General features: G+C 36.7%; 1 protein-coding gene across 1 annotated transcript; it reads left to right on the forward strand.

Annotated features, from left to right (window-relative positions):
* Nucleotides 1–1,820: 1,820 nt before the first annotated feature.
* On the forward strand, nt 1,821–17,165 carry LOC124282254 (monocyte to macrophage differentiation factor 2-like; the record flags this gene model as incomplete). Its single annotated transcript, XM_046718204.1, has 7 exons — nt 1,821–1,849; nt 3,071–3,152; nt 9,209–9,372; nt 10,662–10,736; nt 11,292–11,393; nt 12,605–12,674; nt 14,565–17,165. Coding segments are annotated over 7 exons (747 nt in total), but the record flags the coding sequence as incomplete, so codon positions are not given.
* Between the last annotated feature and the right edge of the window lie 3,849 nt (nt 17,166–21,014).

Here is a 21,014-nt window from a genome sequence, read left to right on the forward strand (position 1 = left end):
TTAATGGTAATGTCTTAATCTGACACATACAAGCAAAGTATCAGTTTTCGATCGTCATTATATTAACCAGAGGTCTACCATAACTTATGGCATAAGGGTATCGTATCGGTATATGGTCTCTGATTTAAGGCATTAGAAAAGTTATCACCTTTGCTTATCTGAAAGTCGGTTTAATTTAACGGAAACAGTTCCTTCCGTTACCCCAAACCTAAACCTAACTCTAAACCTAACCCTAAACCTAACCCTAACTTAAATTTGGACTTTTAGTCATTTTGTGAGTTCTCTAGTAGATCTAATTGTTGTGTTAAGTTTTGTTAATAATTTTAGTTTATTTATAAATATCATTTGGGATGGGGGAACGGGAGGAACTCTTACCAATTTAACTGTTAATAACCTGCCCAAAATGAAAAAAGTGGTGATTAACAGTGGAAAGAGCTCTTACGTACTCCTCCGCCTATTTTATAAGGTACTTTTCATTACTTGTATACATCTTTGCATTTTTACAAAAAAATAGGTGGGGGGTACGTAAGGAACTCTTACCTTAACAGTTTTCAGCGATAAAATATTCAAGGACCAAAACGTTAAGACTCTGTAATGTTTATCAACTTCTTGACTATACAGTTAGAGTTGTGTCTGGTATTACAATAACAAGTGGCTATTACAGAACCAAAATTCCATTTCCATATATAGGAGTTCTTGACAGCTTTTTTTAACTTCAGAGCTTCCAGAGTATTAGCAAAACTGCCGTTTAACATAGAAAATATAAATAGAAACACGAAGAAAAGTGAAAATCTTACATGTAATGTGTGTATGGGTGATAAGAGGGCTAAGCCAACAGCCAACACTGAGATATCTAAAGAATAAAATCATGTCTATTCTCGTACATCACACAATTCTAGACCATAATGCAATGGCCATGTGTGGCTTGTACAGTACGAAATATACTAAAATTTCACAAGTTCGCCCTGTTGTCCTTTACCGCACAAATCTCATTGGCCTCAAAATCATGAATGTAAAGAAACAACTAACATGATAGGCGTACCTCTCTATTTGGCATTGTTCTTGCAGAAATGCCTTTATCATCAGTAACAACAATGTGACAGTCACAACTCTGTGTGTTGCTACAGTGTGATCACTAAGCATGCTACACATCTGTCAGTTGCTTGAAGTTCAAAGATATTTTTACCAGTTTCCTTGTTGGACTGAGTATTTAAAGCACACACGACACATGGTTGTATGGTCTATAAGTTTGACTGTAGTGATTGTATAATTTTGGTACATGTACATTCTTTTTGAACTAAATAACCACAAGTGAGATTCATATTACCCTTTCAAATGTTACCATGGTAACATAAAAACATTTTTACTATGTTTGAGTTATCATTATCTTAAGCATTAATGTCCAGCCTTGTTTAATGAATATAGCTAAAAAGATTTCACGTATTACTTAAGATTTCAAAATGATAAAAATTCATCATCTTTGTAATAAGGAATTCACTGTACATTTTATATGTTTGATAAAAAGAATTATTTAATAATGTTATCAGACATGGCCAAAAATATTATTTTTAGGTTGATAGTTGCAATGAGAAACAATAGGATATACTTTTCTAACTTGAAAGCTTTTGACATAAAAGTATGATATGTTTCAAAGGTAAAATCTCCAATACATATGATCATGTGTTGTTTTTGAAGTTCAGTTTAGGTTAGTGTATTTTCTCTTTCAGAGTGTGAACATGTGACAGCAGCAGGAGAAATGAGGTGCAGCAGCAACAGCAGTAGCTGTGACATCAACATCAGCAAGATGCCACACCTACTGACAAATCTCCTCACATACTGACTATAAGAGGTAATTTTGTTGTGGATTTGTTTGAAAAAAATCTCCTGAACCAAAATTGAGGTCTGTAATCATGGTCATTTCAACATTTAAATCATGATCTAGATGAGAAAAGAAGGTACTTTTGCATGTCATTTCTAATTAGTATGCAAAATGTTTTTATTAAATGAATGATTGAAACTTGCTGACAAAAACAAATGACTAATGCAAAAAATTTAAGCCATCTCCATATCAAGTTTGTCATAATTTGTCGGACTAAAATAGAACACCTCAATGATACAATTTTAATATGATACAATTTGACAGACTTTGGATAGCATGTTCTTGAAAAATACTGACAACCATTTGAAGTGATATGAAAATGAATGCATATTTATGTATTTTATGTACCTCAGAGATAAATGTGTATGGTAAACCAGAGCTACAGATAACTTTTGGGGTCATTGAGTTATGTACTAGCTTGTGTTCATCTCAATTTGGTATCCTAATTTTCCTTTGAGTAACCAAATAAATTGTACCCACCTCACTCAAACTCAGTTGGGTATTTTGCTAATTTGCATTCATTTTTAAAATATAACAAAGTATAAATGGTATTTATATTGGATCTGTAATATGAGAAACGATAAGAAAGACTGCAAGTTGCCAAGTTCATGTGTTGAAATAGAACCTCTCAATTTACCTCAGTTATATTGTCTACGCACCAGTACGCAAGCTAAGATTTGACATCTTTGTGTGTACGTACGTAAAGTCAAACTTATTGAGTATTTACAAAACTTCAAGTGTACTTGTACGCAAATGACTTAATGAGAATTGAGTTTTCACATAAATATTTGCATAATTTACGCAGATACGCAGCTTATCTGTACCTATAGTCAACTCTCCTTATGTTAATGACCAGATGACCAGGTCCTCAGAGGTGTCATTGGTTGGATACCCGTGAAGATCCGGGTTAGAATATTGATCTTCAGTAACCCATGCTTGTCGTAAGAGGCAACTAACAGGATTGGTTGGTCAGGCTTGCTGACTTGGTTGACACATGTCATTGGTTCCCAATTGCGCAGATTGATGCTCATGCTGTTGATGACTGGATTGTCTGGTCCAGACTCGATTATTTACAGACCGCTGCCATATAGCTGGAATATTGCTGAGTGTGGTGTAAAACTAAACTCACTCACTCACTCATTGGTTGGATATTTGGAATAGTCAGTGTATTTTGATGGATCTTGGTTGTAGGTTGATGAACAGTCGTGCCAAGCCAGGACAGGCCTACGTCCCCACAGATGTAGAACACATTGCCAACGTTATCTCTCATGGGGTAAGTGCTGCTTGTACAGGAGGACTTAAATGGTTTCATGAATGGTTTCATATTTATAATTTTTCTTATGTTTCTGTGAGGGTATGTGAGTCAGTGAGTAAGTTTGGTTTAACACTGCTTTTAGCAATGTTCCAGTGATATTTAGGCACTTTAAATGGGCTTCACCCATTTTACCCACTGTGAAGTATCACTGTGTTAAGTAAACCTTGTCAAACATAAACATGTAAATTGTCTCAACTAAGTCTCAGTTAGACACTGATTTTCAGTGTCATAGACGTTTGTTTCGATAATAATAACAGTTCTCCCAGGAGTTTCTCAACATTTCCGTTTGTTAATTCTTCAGGCATTGTCATGTTGACATATAAACACTAAATGACTATCAAATTTTAGGGTGTTCCCATACTTTTTGTTTGTAGTATATTTGTATCTTAATCCATATATGACCTCAGTGGGTACTGTTTTTATCCATTGGATTGATCCAGCCTGGACACCTGCCCAATCTAGGATTAATAATTTTTCTGTCAGATGCAGTGTTTTTGTTCCTTTTCGAGGGGCAAGTGTGATTCTTGAATCAAAATGTAGATATAATGAATTCCAATCAGGTAAGAACATATCTTTTACTCTTCAGGGCTCGATTTAAGAGATGTTAACCTACTTGCACCAGGTGCAACCTAAGATAGAAACTTAGTTGCACCAGCCAAATTCCAGTTGCAACGCAGTGTGCTAAAACGTCAAGAGGTTTCGGTGCACATAAACATATTTCCGTGATGTAACCATGAAACCATAGCAGCACAGACAAACAGCTGGTTCTTGTTTACTTGAGCTGTCATAGCCAACAAGTGTCTATAAATAACAATGTTTTGATGCCATAGCTATTCAAAGTTTAGAAGAAATATGAGCTGACATATTTATGCTTATAATGTTAGATTTATTGTTGATATAATTCTCGATACTTGACTTGCACCTGGTGCAAGTCAGACTAATAACTAGGTTGCATTTTGTAATATTGGGTTGCACCAGTGCAAGTATCAAAGCACTAAATCGAGCCCTGCTCTTGTTTCAAGTTGTATGAATGATGGTCTAACAAACCCCCCTCTCAGCAGGAGGTTGAATCAAGTCAACTTTCTAATGAACTATTTAGTGTCCAGTCATTCAAGTTTTTGTATATGTGTTCAATGCATTTGGAGAATTATACTTGATTTCTCCATCTGGAAAACAAAGTACCAATGGAAGTAGAGGACATTGTGTTATATTGTCCTGGATGTTATATGTTATATAAGTTTCTGAATGCAGTGACGTCTTGCTAGAACTTGCTTCTTAGAAGAGGGATGGTAGGGTAGCCTAGTAGTTAAAGCGTTTGCTTGTCACGCTGAAAGACCTGGGGCTCGATTCCCCACATGTGTACAATGTGAGAAGCCCATTTGTGTTGTCCCACTGCCGTGACATTGCTGAAATATTGCAAAAAATGGTGTAAAACCTCACTCACTCACTCTTAGAAGAATTTAAATATAGCACAAGTAAATCTACCATGTGACAACTGCAAGGATATGTATCATGTGACATTTTTGTATTTTCTTTCTGACTTGAAAATAGTGGTGTAACGATTCATCGATAGTATCGATGTTTACATCGTCAACTATGCAATACGAGTGCATCGATACAAAACACATTTAGGCAATATATCATGATATTTTTTTATCACGAGGGTCCATGATACATAGAGAATACTACACGAGGTCTCATTACATACGACTTATATGAAACGAGTGCCCTTCCTATGGTATCTGACACCATAGGAAGGTCACGAGTTTCGTATAATTCGTATGTAATGAGACCGAGTGTGGTATTTTATTTACTACCCACGTCTTACATGCATTAAATTGACAAAATAGCGTAGTTTTGGTATTGTTGTGGTTTCAAACCAAAACCGGTTTCATAAAGAGGTTGCGGAATAATTTTGTTCTGACGTACACTTTTGCATGACGTCACACTGTATTGACGTCACTACGCCATTCTTGTCTGTCCCCTTGGTAACCGACGTCACGATGCATGTCAGTTGTCATCGCCTCTAGTACAGCCTCCTACAGTAAACTACTCTGTAGCACCCCGTTTCTTGGTTTGCAACTGCTTCACTTGGCTAACATCACTGGTGGAAACATTGCTTTTATGTTTTTTGACGGATATAATGTCTCAGTTCGACTCACAATTAAATAGCAACACAGCAATGTTCGCAATGTTTACATTCCCACAATGTATCTAAGTTGTAGAATGAATGAATTCACATGTTTGTTATGAATGAACAAGTAGTTCCGTCACAACGTGACCTAACTGAGAGGTCATCGGTTATCCAATCAAATCGTTAGAATCTCAGGTCAAGTCGTTACGACATAGGTCAGCGTGATACGACACTCGTGTGATGTACGAGATTAGTATGCAACTACCCATACGTTGACCACGTGGGTAATAAATCGATGTATCACCACAAGAGACGATATATCCCGATACAACTTAAATACTAGACTTAAAAGAACAAATAAACTTTGTTTTTTGTACTCTTTTAACTATTACATATGAAAGATTTGTGGTTAGTCTTATGCGGAACACCAAATTCATTCTTAAAAAACTTGTGGTTAATTGATACCAAGCGATTAATAGTTGCCAAAAAGTCGCCTGCTTCACTCTCACCCGCCAACGAAACAGGTTACGTAACTCTGTCGCCAGAGCACTGCAGTGACGTCATAGGAGGAAGGATTTTCAGTTGTATATAAAGTGTGTAGCAAGCTCGTCATTTTGATGATTTCTAGACATCAATGAAGACATACCGAATCGTTGTTATGTATGTGAGTGCGAAGCGAGCGTTGTGGAAGCCTGAAACGATATCTTACTTGTGTTCAGATCGCTTCACGGAAGTTAAAGAATCAAAACTACTTACTAGTTGTAGTAAAATATGTATATGATTGATGACCATGAAGATTTTCCATGACACAGCTTGTAACATAACGATTTCTTCCTTGGAAGCGAGGTTGTGATCGAAGTAACAATAATACTGTAAGTAGTATTATATTGACACCCACCTCGCTTCCACGAGAGAAATTACATTTTGGAAATTCGTAAAGTCACGGGCTAAAGTCTGTTAGAATTAATGAGATTATGGTTTGTTTTCATCAAGTTAGAAAATCAAAACTACTTTCTACTCATAGTTAAATATGCATTTGAATCATGACCAAAAGGATTTTGCATGACACTACTTATAACATAACGATTTCTTCCACGGAAGCGAGGTGGGGGTCGAAGTGACAATACTGCGCGGTAAATTTCTTGCTACATTCACGTGGTTAATGTCCACTCACCAGTATGTAGATACTAGTCAATGTACATCTTTATATTTGGTCTTATAATCCTAATTACATCTAGTTTATTATCATACTTGTAAGCATTTTGAAACTAAATAGAAAGCAGATGATCTGCTGATACTTATAGTGAATTTATAACAGGACTGTTATAGTTTATAGACAAGGACATGTTATAGTTTGCCAATGTGAATCATAATTCGCACACACACCCTAGTGTATGTTGTCTGTCTCATTACACTTCACGGTGAAAACAATGATTCTTATGAATCCTACGGCAAATGAATAAAAACAAAATGCAAATATTAAATTTAATACAGATTAAAGTTATAGGAACAATGTCAGGCTATTACCTTGTTCGAGGAATGTATCCATTAATATCCACAAAAACAAGTGATATGCCATTCATCTGCAGATGTTCCACGAAAAAGTGATAGATCGTTTCAGGTATTTCACATTGGTGTATAGTCTCATTGGTCACCCAAGGTAGCACACCTGGCAACTAATTGCATAATGTTCACCATTCTTTAAAAAAAGGTAATTTAGTCTGCCAATAATGAGCAATCAATCAATGTACTGGCGGTTAATCCTTTGAAAGAAGGACGTTTTTACGCAGACACAGACACGACAGAGTGTATTCAGTATAGATTATTAAATCTACGTACATAAACACTACCTTTTGACAAATCCGCTGTGTAAGATAAATGTAATTAATCAATCAGCATGTTATCGGTTAATCCTTTGATCGATGTTTATAATGTGGAGTATTTACTCCAGAGACAAGAAATGCCAAATGGGAACCTTGGAATCTAAGTGGTGTTACCACTAATTATGCCTGTTATAAATTCATTAACTGACCATCAAGTGAATGATGACAAATAACATGTGTAGGTTTATACCACCTAACACGGGTTACAACAAGGGAGTATTAATTGCTGTGTTGCATGCAATTTTAATTGCATGTGAAAACTTATGGTCCGACACTGTTTTGAGAATACGAACAGAACTTCATTGTTGCATAAGAAATACATATAAGCATTTGCTGTGTGCTAAAACTGTATGTACCTATTTACCTAAGTAAATTTTCAGATTCTTCTAGCAAATGGCAAAGTAAGGTTGTTTTGTTTACAGATTCAAATAAATCAAATGTAAATTTTTAATATCATACGTAAAAGACGTCATATTTTTACATGGCATGATTAAATATCGAGGTAAAAAAACACAGAAATGGGATCAATTTGGATCAGTCATTATACCATCCAGGCATTAGAAAACCTGAAAAAGCCCACACTGCTTTGATACTTTATTACAATCAGACAAGAACTACCAGGGATATTTTCAAATAACTGCATCTGATGGGCATCCACCCTTCCTAATGTCGCACTGTTTAGGTTGAAGAAATTAACCATAACCGTGATGAGCGAGGCTGATCATCGTTTTCGCTATCACTAGCGTCTAGCTCGAACAAATAAGGCCTAGCGACAGCAAGCGATTTTGACAGAATCGTCTATGAAAACAAGTTGTAACTCGGAAACTAGGTAAAGCAGGAGACAAAATTAAATGACAGCAGATTGTGAGAACATATAGCTTTCATTTTTCACAACAATTGTCACGATTTCAGGTTTATACAAACCTGTAAACAAGATAATTTACCCCCTGAAATGTAGATGAATTCTGCATCAGCCCTCATATCTATTCCTCATATGACGTCACAGAGACGCGCCACTCTGATTGGTTGAAATTTCGTATGCGGGTGAGAATTGTGCACTGTTGTCAAAAAGGTCGATTTAAGTTAATTAAAAAACAAAATGAGTAGTCTTAATGACGGGGTTTCATTTATAGCGATGCCAAGTAGTGATGTATGTATTTGTACCCCCTAGAGTATATGTGATCTTTAAAGTTGTAAGGAGTATTGCATTAGGAATAGGAAAGGAGTCTCTTTGAAATTCTTCTGAATTTTAAAAACAAATTCAATTTTAAAGGAATTTGTTTGTGTCTGTTATCTTTGTTACTTGAACAAAGGAGTTGGTGTATAAGTCAAAGAGTGTGAACATTTTTACAAACCCTGTGAACTGTAGAATACTTGTCTTCAAGTAATTGAAATATGCAGATATGTTTTGGTTGTTTGACAAGTAAAACCATTTATTAACAACTATGAACGATGTCTTAGCTTTGTTTAGAAGAGAACAAAGCGAAGATAAAATTTAGAAAGCAGACTTAACAGGTTTTTTTCAGTGATTCTGAATTCTGATATGAATCACATTGAGTTGTTTGTGAAAGCATTGGTGTAGAAACACAGCTTCCCAAGGGAAACATCACTTTCAAATTTATATATACAGTGTATTAGATCAAGGTACACTGAATATGTTTGACTGTACTTTCTTAAGCATTAAATGCTGAAACTGAAATGCTGAACAGCTTTTTAAATGTGTGTGAATGTAACACAAGTTCTGCTGAATAACAAATAAAGTTTCAGTCATTTTATCTACCATATCTGTTCTTTTGTAAAGTATCGGGATACATATCGTATTGCCACAATTGTAATTTGATGATAATTGTCTCGCAGTTACCTTGCCAATACTTTCATGATATATCATCTCGTCTCATTAAACTGGTATCAGGATATATCGTCTCACCAATTAGGTCACGATACACAGCTCTACTTGGAAAGAGGTTTGTAGTTATATTGAGCTTTGCTTCTCACAGTTATGGATCTTGCCTAGCGTCCTGGGCCTACTGTGGATGGTGTACCTGTCGGTAACACAGGTGCAGATGATCATCGCCGTTGTGTACGGTGGCGCCCTGGCAACACTGTTCAGTGTGTCCACCACCTTCCACACCGTCTCCTTCTGTGCCAGCAAGTTCAGCAGGTGAGGATGCTATAAGGGGAGTCTCAAGTGATTCTTACTGAGGCAGGTCTTTTTGAATGTATAGGCTTGATTGCATTCCCTTATTGATGGTTGCCTGTCTGGCTCTTTGAATTAAAGGGAAAGCCCAGGACTGGTCAGCTCAGAGTCAGTATGACGTGAGTGAGGTATCCATGTTAATACTGTAGTATCGTATCCCAGTTGGCTATCACTGTAAGTCTGGGTTAAGTCTGGACTAGTGCCAGCAGCCACATACACACATGTCATATGTGTGGCTCTGTGAGTTGAATAATTTTGAAAGGAATGTTAAGCTAACTTTCAACTTGCACGGACTAAAGAACTTCCCTTGTTCACCTGGCAGCTTTGTGTACTTCTTTCAGTCTCGACAAAAATAACTTTTCACTTTTCATGCTTTTCTGGTGATGTTTGAAGTACCGTATATTACCGTAGATAAGCCGATCTCATAGATAAGCCGACCCCCTAACTTGACCCTTAAAATCAGTATCAAACTGGTATGTTTTGTACATAAGCTGATCCCCCGCGATGGGGTCCTAATCGTGGCCAACTTATACCATAAGACAACTGGCAGTTACCGATAATTATAACTTCGGTCCGCATTATTCACAGCAATCACAATCATAATGTGTCTATTGAAACCTCTGCCTCACACTCAAGATGAGATTTTGAAAACTGAAATTGGGGGGAGCAGTGGGCGAGCGATCTAACGCGCCAGCCTAGTGATCCAGCAAGCTTAAGGTGCTGGGATTAAGCCCACCTGTGACCGGGTGTAAAACCTTGGAGTCAACTTTACGTGCAGACTCTTTCAGTGTTGTCACAACCCCTAGTGTACAGTACACAACCCTGTGCACTTAAAAGAACCTATGAATCCATTGGTAAATGACCAGATGGTGGCCACATGAATACGTGCAAACACCTAGTTGCGGGTACAGCAATGTGCAGTAAACTTGGACAAAGTACTGTGACTATGTGTCCCAGTCCACCCAGCTGTGAATGGGTACCTCGTAAGGATGAGAAAGCCACATTACCTTGGTATGCCTAGTGGCTGCAAGAGTTGTATGATCCCCAGGGAGTTTAGATGTATAATAGGATGTGCCGTTGAGATTGACATCTAATGATCAAAGGAAAAACAAAGCGGCTTTGAGCAGCTGAGCTGGATATTGACGCTATACAAATATCATATAATAATAATAATAATAAAATAAAAAAACACCCGCAAGTCTGAAATATTCTTATCTCACTCAGATGAATATCTCAATCTGTTTTTCTTTCAGCTCATTCAAGAACTTCTTCCATATTGGTGATCGTGCAGTCATCTATGTCTTCATCGCTGCTTCCTACACCCCATGGTGAGTTCTGAATCCAGCTGGGTCAGTGGGTAGTGTCACATACCAGACCTGGGTTTGATTCCACACATGCACTTAGGGGTTTGGAGTTCTTCTTTGCAAAGGTGGAGTTGTGTCATGTAAAATTGCATTAAAGAGTAAACCAATTTGTAAATATTGCATTCGACACCCATATTTCTTCTACTGGAGATGGTTGTCCCCCCAATTACAAACTTCCATGACAAAATGTCACACAGATTTCTGTCTCATTAAAAATCATCACATACTATTCAAAATTTGACATGACATTTCTGTAAACAAAATTTAACCCATACTTTCTATCAAATTCATGTGTTAATCACCTACTGCATTTGCTGCCAGTCAGAGTGATTAACATTTATATCTGACAGAGACTCATTGGTTTGTTGTGAGATGTTGTGTAATTAAGACTGGCTGATCACAATAGCTATACACAGTAAATAACTAAATGGATTGTTTTCACCACTAGCCTTCTTACCTACATCTGTTTGGTCCATGTGAGACTGACTCTGTATTCACTCTGACCTGTGCCCTGTGTAGGCTGGCCCTGAAAGACCTGGGCTGGTGGGGTCATCATCTCATCCTGCTCATCTGGTCCCTGGCAGCCTTCGGCATCACCTACCAGTATATCTACCATGAACAGTGAGTATACCACATCACCTACCAGTATATCTACCATGAACAGTGAGTAGTGAGTCGTATCACCTACCAGTATGTCTACCATGAACAGTGAGTATACCACATCACCTACCAGTATATCTACCATGAACAGTGAGTAGTGAGTCGTATCACCTACCAGTATATCTACCATGAACAGTGAGTATACCACATCACCTACCAGTATATCTACCATGAACAGTGAGTAGTGAGTTGTATCACCTACCAGTATATCTACCATGAACAGTGAGTAGTGAGTTGTATCACTTACCAGTATATCTACCATGATCACCTACCAGTATATCTACCATGAACAGTGAGTAGTGAGTCGCATCACCTACCAGTATATCTACCATGAACAGTGAGTAGTGAGTCACATCACCTACCAGTATATCTACCATGAACAGTGAGTAGTGAGTCGTATCACCTACCAGTATATCTACCATGAACAGTGAGTAGTGAACCGTATCACCTACCAGTATATCTACCATGAACAGTGAGTAGTGAGTCAGTATCACCTACCAGTATATCTACCATGAACAGTGAGTAGTGAGTCATATCACCTACCAGTATATCTACCATGAACAGTGAGTAGTGAGTATACTGTCGTGTCATCATCACCTACCAGTATATCTACCATGAACAGTGAGTAGTGAGTCGTATCACCTACCAGTATATCTATCATGAACAGTGAGTATACCACATCACCTACCAGTATATCTACCATGCAGTATGAGTATGAAAAAGCCCTTTCAGGATTGGATGTGATTTACAGTCTCTGAGGTAGCTTATTTTATTGGATAATATGCTGGATGTAGGTGTGACATGTGATCTCGGAGCTTGGATGATATGCTGGATGTAGGTGTGACATGAGATCTCTAAGCCTGGATGACATGCTGGATGTAGGTGTGACTTGTGATCTCTGAGCCTGGATGACATGCTGGATGTAGGTGTGACTTGTGATCTCTGAGCCTGGATGACATGCTGGATGTAGGTGTGACTTGTGATCTCTGAGCCTGGATGACATGCTGGATGTAGGTGTGACTTGTGATCTCTGAGCCTGGATGACATGCTGGATGTAGGTGTGACTTGTGATCTCTGAGCCTGGATGACATGCTGGATGTAGGTGTGACTTGTGATCTCTAAGCCTGGATGACATGCTGGATGTAGGTGTGACTATGTTGTCTCTGTTCCAGGTACAAATGGCTGGAGATTGTGTTCTACATGGGTATCGGGATCCTTCCAGCATCTGCAGTATTTCTCATGGTAAATAAACAACTTTTCATTGTATCATAATTCTTATTATTCAGCATAGTGGTAGTGGGATAAAAATAATTAATTTGGATGCTAAGTGTGATTAATTGAATACCAAGACTTGGCTTAACCTGCAGTAAAGTGTAAATAGTTGTACTGTAAAGAGCATGACCTACAGTAAAGTGTGAATAGTTGTACTGTTAAGAGCATGACCTACAGTAAAGTGTGAATAGTTGTACTGTAAAGAGCATGACCTACAGTAAAGTGTGAATAGTTGTACTGTAAAGAGCATGACCTACAGTAAAGTGTGAATAGTTGTACTGTAAAGAGCATGACCTACAGTAAAGTGTGAATAGTTGTACTGTAAAGAGCATGACCTACAGTAAAAGTGAATAGAACTGTTAAGAGCATGACCTACAGTAAAGTGTGAATAGTTGTACTGTAAAGAGCTTAACCTGCAGTAAAGTGTGAATAGTTGTACTGTTAAGAGCATGACCTACAGTAAAGTGTGAATAGTTGTACTGTAAAGAGCATCTTTAGATTTTACTTGCCAAGGTAGATTTTTTTATGCATGCAGTGTCTTCAGACATCCAAACCAGATATTTGATGGGTGATAATTCCCCTATTCCTATTGAAAATGTCCTGTTGGAAACTGAAGTGAATAGTTATCTCCCTTGGTTCGGTCGAATACTCCACACATAAATATTTCATTTTGTGTGTCAAGTAACATATTCTGTGACTGACGAAAGTAATCTTTTACCTTTCTTATTAAAGTGCAACCTGTGAAAATATATTCTGCGAAGGAAATACCCATTGCGCGTTTGACAGAAAATATGGTTAGCCAACTGTGCACAGCTTGTTGATCCAATCCCTCTTAAATCAAGTCTTGTATATTGATATGATATATTTCTGTGTGAAGATCTAAGGACACTTTAGCAGAAGGGAACCATTAGTAAACATTGACATCTCAGCCTAAAGTAAGGATGTGTGGATTCTTGAAACAAGCAGACAAACGCTTCTACCATGCAGGGCGGATCCAGAAGAGGGGAGGAAAGTGAGCACCCCCCTCTTCCTTGAAAAAACTTTCCTTCAGGAGCATTCCCCCCCTAACCTTTGGACTTCATGATTGATGTGCTTCCCCATTCTCCAAAATCCTGGATCCGCCCCTGCTTTGGTTGAACATTTCTTCACCACCTTGATGTGGCGGTGGGGTAGCCTAGTGGTTAAAGCGTTGGTTTGTCACGCTGAGGACCCGGGTTTGAATCCCCACATGGGTACAATGTGTGAAGCCTATTTCTGGTGTCCCCCGGCGTGATGTTGCTGGAATATTGCTAAAAGCAGCAAAAAAACAATCTCAGTCAGTCCGTCACCACTCTTGATTCAAATATGTTGATCTTCATCGAGTGGTATTATTGACAAAATTTATGTGGGTGCTTTTGATCTTAATTTCAAAGAAAACACCCATCTTGACAAAAGAAAACACCCACTGAACCCAGATATGCCATCAGGAGTACACCCTTTTGGGTGGAGATGCTGTGGCACTCAGAAATGACTATGTATAAATAATCCACAATAATACATTGGCAGTGCTTTATTTTTTTGCCTTCAGAGCACGTCGATTTTTTTGCTTTTCAAGATACAGAAATCACATATTCATTTCTAAATATTGTGCATTCTTGTATCGAGAATTTAGATACTTCAATTCTGATTGGCTGATTTGACAGTTTGCCTGACCTTGCCTGTATCTGTCCTCAGGTCTTCATGCTAAGAAGTGTTGTATCTCAGCAAACGATCTCATCATAATAATTTCATCAGGATGGCAAGTTGTCTAGCTGTCAACTTAATATCTTTGCAGCTGCGTCTGGACCCATATATGCATCATCTTTTCTTATCTCTCCACAGGAAGAGTGCTCTGGCATCTACGAGGTGCTCATCGGTGGGAGTATGTACATGTGTGGAGTCGTGTTTTTTAAAAGCGATGGCGTCATTCCTTTCGCCCATGCCATCTGGCACTGTTTTGTGTTTGTAGGTGCTCTGTTCCATTTCTATGCTGTATGCACTTACCTTCTGGGTGCCGGTGCCATCAGTGTTGGTGGTCAGAATACAGTGACACATGATGAACTCTGATGGTGTATGCACCCCTGCCTCAGCTTCCATGGATTCTGTAATCAGCCCCAGCATGACGTGAGATGTTACTGGGTTGGAAATATACACCAACATTGATATATAAACCGATGTTGATATATACACCAATGTTGATATGTACACCAACATTGATATATACACCAATGTTGATATGTACACCAACATTGATATATAAACCGATGTTGATATATACACCAACATTGATATATACACCAACATTGATATATAAACCGATGTTGATATATACACCAATGTTGATATATACACCAACATTGATATATAAACCGATGTTGATATATACACCAATGTTGATATATACACCAACATTGATATATAAACCGATGTTGATATATACACCAATGTTGATATGTACACCAACATTGATATATACACCAATGTTGATATGTACACCAACATTGATATATAAACCGATGTTGATATATACACCAACATTGATATATAAACCGATGTTGATATATACACCAATGTTGATATATACACCAACATTGATATATAAACCGATGTTGATATATACACCAATGTTGATATATACACCATATACACCAATGTTGATATGTACACCATTGTTGATATATACACCAACATTGATATATAGACCAATGTTGATAAATAGACCAATGTTGATATATACATCAATGTTGATATATTAACAATGTTGATATATGAACCAATGTTGAATACTTGGGTTTTATCAATGATATATTTCATATATATATATATTATCAAATTTTCGTGGTCGATATGCCAGTGAGGCAAAATAGAATCAATGCCAAATTTTCGAAAAGCTTAAGAAAAAAATAAATCAAATATTATAATTCAATTAAATACAGCATTTAATGGCACTCATACAGTTTACTGGACACCTACTGTCATGATTGTTTAATGCGACTAATAAAGCTGCAATACGAAAGTTTTTATAAAGTTGCTGTTTAAAGATTGGTCAGTAAAGCTCAAAGTAAAAGAAAATATGCCTCAGCTTGCCTTTGTATGGTTTATTGCTGTTGGACCTCGACACTGAAAATCAAAGGAATTCACAAACATAAAAAAGTTACTTGCAAACAGCAGTTCCATAATGGTGTGTCTCAAACTCATCAGTGACGTGCATCATAGTCACATTTCCCCTAAAACTACTTCTACTTACCAAGCTGTTGTCTCGTGGGTTGATCCCATAACCCCCTGCTAGAAATTGAGTCTGAAAAAACTTAGTAACCTTTAATGTGGAAGGCGCTCGAGCACATTCTTTACCATAATGGCAAAAGGTGTCTCGTTAAATGTATTCTTATTATTTATTTCGTTGGGTTAAAAACATTGGCCTGGCTGTTATACAAATTTGAAATTCATGATTAAAAAATTGTGTGCACTATCATAAAATTCAGAGAGTTATGCTGATGTTTTGGGAATAGACATCAAGTCGCATGATATATTGACAACCTGTTTGTCTTGCAAACACAAATAGTATTGAGATATATTACAAGAGGAAAGACCATGATAATTTGTTGTCCGATGAACTGTTTGGACATAGTCAATATTTATTCTTTTTTAGCTTGTTCTATACTCACAGTACTTATACTACAATTATTCACCATGTTTAAATGACAATCGTGTTTTCTTTTGGCTCTCTAGCTCCAAGCTTTATCTTTTGTTCTGTAACATACATCTGTGATATTTTTATTGCAACATTTACAAGTTTATCAGGGGCAGGTATTTTTTGCTACAAGACAAATTACCTTCCATTATGTTAAGCCCATGAAACAGTGAGGGTACTTTTTCATATTTTTAAAGAGAACATTTTTTGTTCAAAGGATAAATGGCTTCTCTCATTTCTTTTCAAGAAATCCAACAAAGTGGACTTTCATGTTCTAGGTTTAAGATTATATTTTTTATTCAAATATGGAAATAAGCTTGACTTGGTCATATTTATTTCATAATGTTATCATATGTAGAAGTTCATCTTTAATTGTGTTCTATCCAAGGTTCAGGGTAGAACTACAAAATGATTATTAAAGTGCCATGAATGAAGAAATATGTGTCAAATCTTCGCTGCTCCCTCATATAAATTTGAATTACATGACAGTGGCAGTTTTGCAGACAAATGTTTGAAAATACCACATTTCTATGATGCCTAGCATTACTCAATGTCAGTTGTCCACGGGACATACACTATACACTACGTTCCTCCGTCCCTGTGAATACATTGAGCAGATATGACATGGAGTGTGAAGGCCAGTCTATTTTCAGTAAAATATGGTGAAGTATAAGGCCAGACCAACTTTATTTCTTGTTTTACAGATCCGCGGTCGTATTTTGTCAAGAATAACAATAAAAATAAATATTAATTTTCCCGCTCAAAAGTTACATCCTAATGTTTTTATTGGCCAAAAATGTAAACGTACAAGACATTTTTTATCAGATTGTTTCTTGCCCCATATACATTTCATAAATTGCCAGTAGTAAAATACTTTTAGTGTTTAAAAGGAATATTACTTTGACTGGTGATTTTATTTTTATTATTTTCCCTCCTGCCTTTAGGTTTTCTGAGGACAAAAATCTGTACAACAAGAAATAAAATGGTCTAACCTAATCTAGATTTACCACATATTCCAGACTTGCATGGGCTTTCTTGGATGTATTTTTTTCAGGGTCTGTATGACAGACTAATATGACGATTACCTGACAATGAATCAATGTGTCAATCAGATTTCACATGACATGCTGCTCATGACATCAGGCGAGAAACATTGCCATTCGTACAATGCAAAACGAGTGCTCATTGGTTAAAAATAGCAACACACAGCGGTATGTATTCACGGATGACGGAAGAAAGTAGCGGATATGAAGCCACTAAGTACTGACGATGAGCAGATATATACTGAGGGAAACAAATAAGGGAACACCACTTCATGGCAGTGTTCCTTTATTTATTCTCAGATTTTCTCCAACAGCGCTATTCAAAGCTGGTGATGAAAACTGGAAAATATGAAAGGAACGCTTGAATTTTCCTGTGTTCCTTTATTTGTTTCTCTCAGTATGTAATGATGTTAGCAGTGCTAGTATATAGCTCACCATGTTGAAATGCTCAGAATGGTTTGACTAGTGCTTTTTTATACACTGACATAGTATTTTACACCTGACTCTCTATTTCAGGTAGTATTCCCCTATTGGGTCTTCATAGCTAGTGTTTATAGACAGATGTATTTTTGACAATTACATTTAAATGATGATGTCAAAGAAAGTTTACATGCAGTTACACTTTTCTTGTGCTCAGTACAAGTCTCCATGTTTATGTCTTGTAGTGTTTGTATGTATATACCAATAGTATTTTAGCTTTAACAAATTGATATTTTCTATTGTTGAATACCAAAAAATGTTTCAAAATGGTGTCAATTTTTACATAGTAATCTGTTGAAGAGACAGGTAATATATACTGAAAGGAGAAAGTAAGGGAACTGTTTATGGCTTGATTGAGGTGCCATACTAGGCAGTCCCTGGGGTATCTTTTTGTCATTTACAGGTGTATGGAAGGTGTAAAATAAAATATGTGTATAATAAATTTGAGTACTTATCTCAGTGAAGTCTTGACATTTGGGTAATATATGAAAAGAAAATGGGGCGGTGGGGTGAAGACTCGCTCACTCACTCAATATGAAAAGGAAAAAAGTCCATGGATTACTTCTTGAGTGAAATTTTAAGTGTTATTTTTGTGTAATTTATTCCAGAAAAAAACATATAATTGAACTTTAACAGACATTGTCAGGGGTTAAGCTATATTCATTGTCAACAGCGTTGACTGATTGTTATCCAGGATGTCCGAAAGATCTTTTTCAACTTTGGTGATGTTTTAGAAGAATAATTCTATCAATGTTGATAAAATTATGGAAATATAAAGGCTTTTCTCTAGCGTAATCTGTTAAAGCAATAGCTCAGATACTAATTTGACATTGTGTACAATTTAGTTAAAATATAGCATCTGTACTTAACTATAAAATGTCCACCAAATAGGGTGATGGGTTACTTAGTGGTTAAATCATCTACTTGCCATGCTGAAGATCCCCAAGATGGATTGAATTAAAGCCCATTCTTACTGAGATATTTCTAAAAGCTAGATAAAGCCATATTGTGTTCCCTTATTTGTCTCTGTGAGTATATTTGTGTTGTTTCTGTGATACTTGAGAGATGATGATTATGTATTAAAGCAGAGTTATGTAGTTATAGTTATACAACAACTGATTTCAGTTTACCTGATGTTAAATTCATGTGGGTGATGTTGTGACAAAACTTGTTTATCAGGGAATCTGCAAGAGACCCTTCTACCTAGATCAGTTAGGTTGTTGTAAGGTTTACTGCCAGTGTCCAAATAGCTGCCAATTTGTCTGTGGCTGGCAAATCTCCAGTCAGGCTAAAGATTCTTACATGCCTATACTCTACTGAAATGTGAAACAGTAGTTTCATTTTGCACAGTTCTCTCATTTCTGTAGATCATTATGACCATAAAAAATATGCAAAGCATTTTTGCAAATGTTTAAGACTTTTATAAGACGACAAATGTATTGCAATCAATATATTTTATGATCTATCAATTCTTATTTTGTTAAATCATGGTCAGCAGTTTATAGGTCGAAACTGATGACATGGTACTCATATTACACATTTGAATAGAGTACATGTGTTCGAAGATAAAGCTTAGCAACACAACGAATGCCCCTACATCAATAAGCACTCTCTGCCACAACTATACAATATGATATATATTTACCTTTCTATTGTACATTGTGATATGTATTAAACAACCAACCAACCAACCAACCAACCAACCTACATTGTGATATATCTACTTGTAATGGGGGGCGGTGGGGTAGCCTAGTGGTTAAAGTGTTCACTCTTTATGGAGATTCCTCACATGGGTACAATGTGAGAAGCCCATTTCTGGTGTCCCCCGCCGTGATATTACTGGAATATTGCTAAAAGTGGCGTAAAACCGTACTCACTCACTCACTCTATTTGTAATGATAATAGTTTCTCTCTTGGCTATCCTGGGTGCTGCTCCGGATGGCTTCTGGGTAAACTCCGAGGCACAAGTGTGGGATTGTGGTACACCTTACATGTAATACCTATCAGAACCACCACAACCCATTTTATTGGCTTTGTAAGATTCTGTTAATAAAAGATTTAGGGATTCTTTTAATATATGTATGGAAAGATCTGTTCCCAACAAAAAAATTCAGTCTGGATTGTTACAAAATTGTCCTAAATATAAAGCCTGCTAGTCATGGGTACTGTAGTGTCGTGGCAATTGAAGTACAGGAGACCATTTTATACTCTAGTTTGTATTTTTGTCCATGAGATTTTTAGATGTTTCATTGGATTCTACACACCTGCTGTAGGGGTTTGTTGCCTGGATACCTTTTTGTATAGCTGCCTTGATTTCTGTCTCATCTGTGTAAAAGTATTTATATGTTCTTTATCATAAACATATTAAGATATTTAGTTGTATGTGAGTCCTGCATTCACTGTGAAGTTTATGTAAAATCATTATTCATGTATTGTTTCACTTCACTCTATGCTAAACAAAATTATGCACAGGTCAGACTCTTGCCTTTGTAAATGTTTCAGAGTAAATTTGTATATGAGGGATGTAATTTTGTGTATACATGGAGTTATCTGTTATTGTTTACACAGGATTGAAAATGTTTCTTCACTCCAAGAAAGTGTTCATGAAACCTTGAATTACCTCCCTTGTGATGGACTTCAGAAAATTGTTGTTCCCATGTCACATTCAAAAGCTCAGATCAAACTTACATCCCATTCCAATATTTGAACTTCTCTATGTGTCAAAATGAAAAGATACTTAAAAACTATAAAATTATGATAAAATTTATTTTTCATTTTTGAATATTTTCAATCAATGCCAAATTTGATCAAGTTCAAACCTTCCTTGATAGTATTGCAATAGAATGTTTGATCTTTATCTGTTGTTTGTAATATGAAATTATTATTAGCTCGTTGGAACTAGACATTTACATATTTCATGTCGATGCCTCTGTCACTATTTGTAAGCCCTTCAAATTATGTTGTGAGTTTCTCATTTACTACTGCAGGTAGAGGCTAGTCAACAGAAAATGTCAGGAACCCAGCTGTCGGTCAAATTGTCTGTATTCCAAACCTTTAAAATACAAACATGAGTGGGCT

The sequence above is a fragment of the Haliotis rubra genome, unplaced genomic scaffold (assembly GCF_003918875.1).
Source record: "Haliotis rubra isolate DU_JTF1 unplaced genomic scaffold, ASM391887v1 Scf297, whole genome shotgun sequence".
Lineage (NCBI taxonomy): Eukaryota > Metazoa > Mollusca > Gastropoda > Lepetellida > Haliotidae > Haliotis > Haliotis rubra.